Below are 9,316 nucleotides of genomic sequence, written 5' to 3'. Positions count from 1 at the left end.
CATCTTTCTAATTATGGCATTTTAACTGAGCAGAAGAAAATAGTCAGCCTTGAATTTGGGATTTAGGGGTTACTCTCGCATTACTTAATGCTGAATGCTTTTGGTCGAAAAATGAGGTTTGCCAAAGTACAACTACCACTAGGCTGCTGCGTTAATGAGTTTAAAACTTGTATAGAGGGGCATGGTGCCTTGAGTTTTTGCTAGTGTTGCTCGGTACACATGTTAATCTATTATTTGAGTGTATGAGATACTGCAGGGTCAGGAAATGAGGGCAGGCTGCCTGTTCTTGCTTGGCAAGCAAGCATGACTTTTGAGCTGTGCTTGTTAGAGCTATTTCAGAATGCTACAGATAAGTGCTGAAGAGCAGCTACCATATTCAGAATTCTGTGCCTTATTTTGCCTTGAACTTTTGCTACAACTATAATGATATTCTCTTTCCTTGCAGGCTGATCAACTGACAGAAGAGCAGATTGCAGGTGAGGTTTTTATATGCTGTGTTGCTACTCCTGCTTGACCTGGCACATCTCTTAATCCAGTGACTGTGTTACACAAGATATTTAGCTTTCTTAGGAACTGAGGAAGTATTGTGGAATATTTCCATTTGTCTCAAGTTTTAAAGGCCTATCTACTGGAAACTGAAAGGGGTGGGGAGGAGTCTCTGGTGAAGACTTGTAATCTGGAGTGCTCTTCTAGCAGAAGGCAAAAATAATTCACTTTGCAGTCTCCTGTGTCGGGCATGTTCCAGTGTAGCTGGTTTTGATGACAGCAGGGGCTGGCTTCTTGATACTCCATATTTGGAACTTCACTGTGTGCTTGGGTGCAAGTGTTCTGTGCACTGTTCTAATGGCCTGGCACTTGATTTGAAATGCTTGAATAAATATGCATATCTTGTGTCTTAGTATTTTCCCCTTAACAGTCATTTATGTATGTGCACCGACAACTATCTGCTAGTGGCTAAAATTTGATTGTTGTCTCCTACTCATGCAGGCTGCACAAGCTAGTATCTGTCACTGCTCTCTGAAGACTGATCTCAGATCTAATAATTGATGTGACTTAAAGCTGGTAATGCAGAATTAGGCCTTGCCATGGACATTCAAAAACTTCAGGGTTTTTGACCTGACAAGTGTGTAGTGTTAATACTAGAAAGTCTTGGTGTGCATAACTGTCATGTGAAAAGATTTTAGAGGGTGTTAGGGTTTTGCTAATCTAATAGTACTAGGTCACACATACAAATAACAGCCTTTAAGAGGTAGTGTTATTTAACTGTGGTGTAACTCTTGAAGACACAGTATTAAACAGAAGTGTCATAATGAGCTAGTTTGTTTTCAACATAATTGCCAAATTTGAAGTGTAAGAACATTCTTTAGCTTTCAGACTTCACAAGCTTGCTTTAATTCATAGGAGACTAATTATGGTTTTGTGGAAAGTCCTTAGTCTATTTACTTGTTGCCATGGTATTGTCTTATGAGTAAACACAAGCCAAATCTAGTTCAACTGTAGATTATTTTGTGCAAGTGTGGAAGTGGCCTACATATCTTAAGGGGTTTGTGATCAGTTTAGTTAGGGCAGGCTTTATCAACTGTCACTGCTATCTCTTCCGTAATGGTTCATTGTTTCAGTTTGTAACTGTAGGCGCTTTATTAGTTGATGTAGCTGATTATGGAATATAAACAGGAAGCTTACTAACACCACCTTGGGATTAGTGCAAATGTTAGCTATTCAGTAATGATGGTACATTTTTCAGAGCCAAAAGTGAGTATTAATAGGCTTGTCATACTGGAATAGAGGGGTTTCATCTGTGTGAAAAGAGTATAACTTTGTATCCAGTGCAAAATGGCCTGCCACTTTCAGTTTGACTGTAGTATTTCATGAAGCAAATGAGTCATCAGGTAAACCATAAACCTCTGATACGAAGACATAAACTGGTCTGTTGAGAACCACCCTGAGTACTGCTTAGGAAGGGTTTGGTTGCAGGTGTCCAAACAGTCTACTTAGTTCAGCTGTTGAAGGCCAGTGTCTTGTATGGGAAAACAATCATAGATACAGATTCTGTTTTTACAGAGACTGTGATTTTATAAGCTTGAGCCCCCTTACCATTCCATTTCAACTAAGCTGAAGATATGTAGCTTTTGAGTTAAAGGTGGGTGCTACAAGGTAGAGACAATACTTATTTTCTTAAATGATAGGCCAAAGTAATAAAAGCAGCTGTTTCTATGCTTAAAACTACCTCTGAAGACCATAATTACAGCTGTTTAAGATTTCAGTTGTTCTTACATCCTTTGGAATTCATCGGTTATATAGGACAGAAGGTCCTTGCCTTTATATAGCTAGGGATGAAAGACTTCCCAGGTCTTGTTTATATGAAAGACTGGTTTTGAAAGTCTAGTGTCAATGCTGGCTGCATCTCATCCAGTAAGAGTTAGAGTTGCCAAGTCAAATGGGTATCCCTTTGGTTAAGTGTTGTATTAAAAAAGCTATACAGGTCAGAACCATGTGATGTGGGTGGTTGTGGGGGTGTGACTTCAAAGATGCTTTGTCCCAGAGCAGCTGGTCCAGTGAGCTATACTCCTTCCCCTAGGTCTCAAAGGTCTAAATGGGCACTGAACAAGTAGGCCTGTGTATGGTGTTTGTTCTTAGTGTGTTGTGGTTCTCAATTGGGAATCTAACCACAAGAGTGACTTAGAAATAGTCATGTTCAAGTGTTGAGCTCCTGGTAGCTGTGAAGGAAACAATTGACATTCTCCTATAAAAGTTCCAGACATAGCTGGCTAAACTGTATGAGGGTGGGAATGGTAGTTCTGGTTCAATGAACATATTAGGTCACTGAAGACCGCCACTTCATCTAGAAAGGTGATGTGGTACAGGCATGCCTCAGAAGCTATTGTTAAATAGAACATTTTGAGCTAGGGTGTTAGAGGTCACATTCTGTTGGACCAGCCTTTCTTTTGTGGAGCCTAGAAGTAGTCATTTCTCAGTGCAGTGCAGTTCTCAGAAGGAAGGCTGAAGCTTTGTAGGCTGGCCTGAAGATGAGTGTTTTCTGCCAGCACTGTCCTTGGGTTTCTGGCAGGTTAGCCTTATCTAGGATACAAGAGAATTTTCATTTGCAGCTTGCTATGGAGGAGTGTTGAATACAGGGAGGATTTGCTTTAAATGCTGCATGGAGTGATAAGATGTTTAGGTGTGGGAGGTGTGACTTATAATCTTATGTTTCAGAAGCCAGAACCGAGTTGCTCACTAAGCGTGTTTCATAGCTGCCTTCACTGGCCATTGCTGTAAATCCTCCAAAGCTATGCTAGGTTGTTATAGTCTAAACTCTATAGGTTGTTACTCCTTTGTTCTGATTACTGGAGGTGATTCCTGGATGTAGTTGAAGAGGTATTCTAATTGTGTTCGTAACTCAATTCAGCATTTCAAACAGGAGTATGCTGTTGATCTTTGACTTGCTTTATTGCCTTTATGGTTATTTCTCAGCCTAATGCATTTTCGAGTAAAAGGTGAAGAGTTGTCCTTTGAGTGATTCACCTCAGATGTTCAGGATACATCGCTGCCCATCTTGTAGAAAGCAAGTCTTCTGATTTTGCATAAAAATTGCTACTTTTTCTCAGCAGGGTCGTTGCAATACTGTGAAGGCTTTGTTCTAGTGACAGTTGATCTTCAAGTAGGATGAAGTGGTTAACAGCTGAACATTTAGAATTGCACTTTAGTATCTGACTCTCAATAAAGACTCAGTGCTCCCCTTGTGAGGTCCTTCTTCTGTGATAGACTACAAACTTCTCTACTAGGCTTGACCTAAAAGCCTTTTCTTCCTTGGTGTAAAGCTTTACTCCTGGTAAACCTATTTGTTGCCTGAGCTAACTGAAACTGATTCCAAAGACTGTTTGGATGCTACTGTAGGCACAGGTTATAGCTGCCTGTTCGGGTAAGCCTGTTTCTGCTTTGTGGTTATACAATACTGGCTTGAAACTATTTAATCTGGTCCCGTGGTAGCCTTGCTCTGATTCTTATGTGCTAAACAGTGGGAGTTGGCTTTTGGAACACTTCAGGCTGTTAGATGTAGAAGAGTGTTTTTTTCCTGGATGGGACTCAGCTGTGGCTCTGGTATTATAACTGCATTCATGAACTATAAAAAGCCTATTTTTGTAGTTGTGTTTTTAACACTTGCCAGCTTGTACTCACCTCGAGTGTTTCGGAGTATGAAATGGATGAAGTAGGACTTCATGTAGTTCATGTGAAAACACAGCTTTTACTGTGACTAATCCTGGTCTGGGAAGCCCACCATCTGGAAAGCTGGCTGCTTGGAAATTCTAAAAACTAATTCTTGGAAGTGTTTTTGATGCAGGAGCACCCTTGAGCTAACATGTTCTCCAAGGCATGATCTCAGATAACTTGAAAGCTGTAAAAGGATCTGAACTATACAAGAGAACAGCTATGTTTTTCATGTTTAACTTTTATATGAGCTATTACAGTCCAGTGAGCAAGTTTAAGGTCTGTGGCCAAAGACAAACAGATGGCATGGATTAAAACCAACTCCCATTTTTGGACTGGACAATTAAACATGTTATGCTTGTATTAATATTGCTGGCTACAGTACAGCTATTATAGAGGGTTAAGAGGTAGCATGGAAATGCAGTTAAGCAGTGTTACAACATTTTTTTACTAGTTCCGTGAAGGCTGTTTCAGTGTACAGTAGCACTGATGTAATTTTCTAAGCAGCCTTTCAGAAACTAAGATGCCAGTGGCTTTCTTCCTTGATCAACTGACTGGAGTTGTGTACATAAGGAAGCTGAAAAACTGCAGAAGTTCATTGAGAGAGAAGGCTGGAGGAAGTTTCTTTGCAGCTAGCTATGGCCAAATGTTAATACCTATGGTGCAGGTCCTACAGCTTCATGTAGTATATATTGTTCAGGTTTCAAGCCCAGCAGAACTGAGCTATAATGAGAATTTGGGTTTAGTTAGTGATTATAGCTTTTCCCATTGATTTATTAGTAATAGAAGTATTAGTCACCTGTAGCAGTTGTATTTTAAGTACTGCTTTTCAGCTTTCTCAAAGTAATCTCATGTTTCCTTGTGAGACAAACAGTTCCTACCAAGGATGTGGATCATTCTAGTTGTAGATAGCTATTCCTTTCAGCTTTGTATTAGGGATCCTTGTTTGAGATGCATCTGAGTGCTTGTGAAACAGATGAACTTCCATCTTACTTAGGTCAAAATTTGGTTGATTAGATTGGCAGGATGTTTTCCAGATGCTGGTGCTTCCATATTGGCATTACAATTAAACTGGACTGAGCAGTATACTGAGATTTTTCTGAAGAGAATGACATCAAGTTCTGTAATTTACAACAGCAAGCAGTGGTGGGTTCTTACATGGTTAAATAAACCCAACCTTTCAAAGCTGAAGGGGTTAACTCCTTTTTTTGTTGTACAGAATTCAAAGAAGCTTTTTCACTATTTGACAAGGATGGTGATGGCACTATAACTACAAAGGAGTTGGGGACAGTGATGAGATCGCTTGGTCAGAACCCCACAGAAGCAGAGCTACAGGATATGATCAATGAAGTAGATGCTGATGGTAAGGTTTTACTAATAACTAATGCAGTAACATGTCTAAAACTTGTTTTTATTAACAAAGTAACTGTCTTGCAGGCAATGGCACAATTGACTTTCCAGAGTTTCTGACAATGATGGCAAGAAAAATGAAGGATACAGATAGTGAAGAAGAAATTAGAGAAGCGTTCCGTGTGTTTGACAAGGTACTAAAATATTTACCTTAAATATTTGTTAATGAAGGCTCAGTGACTTCTAAGGAGCTTCCTCACTGAATTGAGAGGTATCTGCAATCCTGTGATCTAGAACCTCTAGGTTACCTAAAAACCCTGAAGTTCAAGTCTACTCTGGTCACCTGAGCATCAAAGGAGTCATCATGATAGTGAATGGTACTATTACACAGTCACTTGCTATGATACTAAAATACTTTTACAAGAATGGCAGGGAAATTGTTTAAATATTCTTAAAATGGTTCTCTTTCATAATATCAACACTTCGATATCTAGTGTCCCAGCTAGGATGTTATGCCTAAAAGTGGTTTCTGAAGGCCTTGTGGCTTTGTGCTGTCTGCCATCAATCAGGTGAATGAGCAGCCTGTGTTGTAAGAAATGGTGCTGGAACCAGTCAGTCACATGACTGAATAGGCATCTGTCACCTAAAAAGGCTTCAGAAGGTGCTGATTGCTTTGTCAGTGATCTCTACATACCTTGGATAGGACAGCCAGAGTAAAATGTGTTGGATAAGTTATTTTTAAAATGTCTTTTTAAGACTTAAGATCCTGAAAAATACCAAAGGTATGCTTACAGCTTCTGTTCGCTTTGTGCAGGTGCTAGTGTCTAAAGCTGTGTTAACTCCTTGATGTCCAACTTGCTCTACAATACTCTTAACCTACAGTTAAGTCACTAGGCCATAGGCAAGTCTATTCCAGTCTTCCTTTTTCTCCTCCCAGGATGGCAATGGTTACATTAGTGCTGCAGAACTCCGTCATGTGATGACAAATCTTGGAGAGAAGCTAACAGATGAAGAAGTTGATGAAATGATTAGGGAAGCAGACATTGATGGTGATGGTCAAGTAAACTATGAAGGTAAGGAGTTGTTAACATATTCTTTTTGCGTAGCGCTTTCCATGCCAGTGATTGTGTTGATGTTGATAGCCAAACCAAATTTAAACAGCGCAATGTTCAGATGAGATCTTCTCAACGCTTAGTGTTCCTTTAAGCTAATGTCTTTTAGTTTGTACACTTTGTACCTCTAAATAGCTTTAACCTTGAGTGCATTAATACCTTTGTGCCAAAGGCAAAAAATAACTATTCAGCTGTGTAAGAAATAACTTTCTAAATCTAATGATGTCTAATGACCATTAGAATAAGGAAGCTAGCTGAGATGTTCACGTACTGTTTTGTTCACTAATGAGCATTGATCTGAATGTAGGAAGTCACTCATTTTTCATTAATTCTCTTAAAATTTCCAGTTCAAGGGGGAAGGCTCCTAAAATACCCAGAAGACTTACTAAATGATTTCACACAAATTGGGTGCAGCATTTGCTTATTTTCATTTCCTCCTTTCTTCCTGGTATTGAAACTTGAATGAAGTCATGCAAGCAGGAGGAGTTCTGTTAGACAATTACTTGCAGCTCAGAAGGACTAGGCTTGGTTTCATTTTAACTTTCTGAGCATCTTACAGAAAGGACCTGGGGTGTTTTCAGGCAATACATTTACTGTTCCTGAGGGGTAGGTGTGGTTTCCTTTTAAGGCCTTTTCTGGTTGTGGCCTCAGGATGAGCACTCATCTGCAAGTGAAAGGCATTTTTATGAGCAAGGCTACTGCCTCATAACTGTACTTGCAGATAGACTGTTCAGAGGCTGGTACTAGAGAGGGCAGACATCCCTCTTCTTTCCAATTGCTCTTTTGAAACTTCAGCAACCAGTTAACTCCTCATAGATTCCTGGTTTCTTTTTGTTATTGTACCTAAAATTATAGTTCAGCAAGATGAGTGAAAAATCCTATTTTGTGGGATCTAACTTTCGTTTTGCTATGAATAAACAGTGATTCAGTTGCTTAAAGCTGGCCAGGTGAGATAGGAACACCTTGTGCTCTTCTGCTTTGAAAAACAAAAAAAAATAGAAACCTCTGCAGTGTCTTGGTTGTACACCTACTTAACTGATGGACACTTCAGCACAATTTCTACTGATCTTAGTCATTCTTGGGTATCATGTCCTTGTCTGTATGTCAGTGGGCAGGAGGACCCTGTGAAGTTTCATTCTTTGGAAGTAAGACAGTTCTCCAGTTTGAGGGACCAGCTCTTTTTGATAAAAGTAGAGGCATTTTGCCATTAAGACTAGGAGGAGTTTAAGATGTGATTGGTGGCTAAAGGGTACTGTCTTGAAGATGCTCTTTTGAATATAACCAGAAGTGTAGTATTGAAAATGTTAGCACTAGTAAGGCAGGTCACTTCTCAGATCTTGCAGTTCAGATTTTTCTTTGAATAACTCATGCAATTCTTTCCTTTTGCAGAGTTTGTACAAATGATGACAGCGAAGTGAAGACGTTGTACAGAATGTGTTAAATTTCTTGTACAAAATTGTTTATTTGCCTTTTCTCTGTTTGTAACTTATCTGTAAAAGGTTTTTCCCTTACTGTCAAAAGAATATGCATGTATAGTAATTAGAAGGCCATTCCTCCATGTTTTTCTCCTTTATCTTACTGTCATTGTTCTGATTTTTGGAAAATTGATCTAAGTAACAAATGTTGCATGTGGCTTACTCTGGATATTTAAGCCCTTCTGCACATCTGAAGTTAGATGGAGTTGGTTAACTGAGGGAACATCTGGGTTACCTGTTTTTAAAAAAAGTAGCTTTCTTTAGGAGATGTAGGTATGACTAGTGTTACAAGTTACATAAAGTAAGCTAGGGTTTACCATGCATTAGCAATTCCTTAGTTAAAGTGACATGCTGGTTCTATTTCTCCAGTATATAAAGGAGCTTATTCCGCTTTCTGTGATGGAGGATAAGGACTCTTGCAGCTAACTGCAGGATAAAACCATGTGACTAGTATATACACATGTGGCTAATGCACTGTAAAAATCATTCTCCTGGCTTGCTTCACAGTAACTTGTTTGTGGCCATACCTGTAACATGTTGTTGAAATGTGGAGTCTTAACATTGTGGACGATTGACAGTCAACAATATGAAACTTAAGTTGCACTAATGCAAAACGGGTGATTTATCCAGGTACTCGTACACAAGTTTTTTTTGTACTGCTGGTCCTGTACCAGAAAACATTTTCTCCTCTTGTTACTATGCTTTTTAAACTTTGTTTAGCCACTTATTTTAAAAAATCTGCTTCTGGCACGATTTGCCTCAAATCCATTCCAAGTTGTATATTTGTTTTCCAATAAAAAAATTACAATTTACCCATACTGTTTCAATGTATCCTTGAATTATTTACAAGAATTGTTCAATACCGTTGCTGCTCTGTGTTTCAGTATGTAGCAGTTTGGTTTGCTTATGCAAATGATTGGCTGTCTTAAAATAGCTTGGAAGGTGAAAACTTAGTCCTTAAACTCTGGCCCTTAATAGTATTGTTGACTTGAAGAAGCTTTCTTACTAGTAGTTTAAAATGTATTTTACAGTCTTGTGTGGAGCTCGGTGCTTCAATAAACTTACCGTAGTGACTGGCTATGCCCACTATCTGTAGACATTGTGAACTGGATGTTGACCTAGTTCAATAGTTGACCTAAAATTAAAATTCCTTGTTCAGACAACTAAACCTGT

The 9,316-nt window shown here is 39.1% G+C and overlaps 1 protein-coding gene across 1 annotated transcript; it reads left to right on the top strand.

The window, feature by feature from the left end:
• The first annotated feature begins 320 nt into the window (after positions 1-320).
• CALM2 (calmodulin 2) lies at positions 321-8,955 on the top strand. Its single transcript, XM_057396992.1, has 5 exons — positions 321-476; positions 5,426-5,569; positions 5,644-5,750; positions 6,494-6,629; positions 8,058-8,955. The coding sequence occupies exons 2-5, from the start codon at positions 5,500-5,502 to the stop codon at positions 8,084-8,086; spliced, it is 342 nt and encodes a 113-aa protein (XP_057252975.1). The 5' UTR covers positions 321-476; positions 5,426-5,499; the 3' UTR covers positions 8,087-8,955.
• Positions 8,956-9,316: the final 361 nt, after the last annotated feature.

Source organism: Pezoporus wallicus, unplaced genomic scaffold (genome assembly GCF_028554395.1).
Source record: "Pezoporus wallicus isolate ANWC-B61680 ecotype Strahan unplaced genomic scaffold, APGP_CSIRO_Pwel_v1 contig_8791, whole genome shotgun sequence".
Classification (NCBI taxonomy): domain Eukaryota; kingdom Metazoa; phylum Chordata; class Aves; order Psittaciformes; family Psittacidae; genus Pezoporus; species Pezoporus wallicus.
Note: the sequence above shows the minus strand (reverse complement) of the source record. Positions and strands in the feature narration are given on the sequence as shown.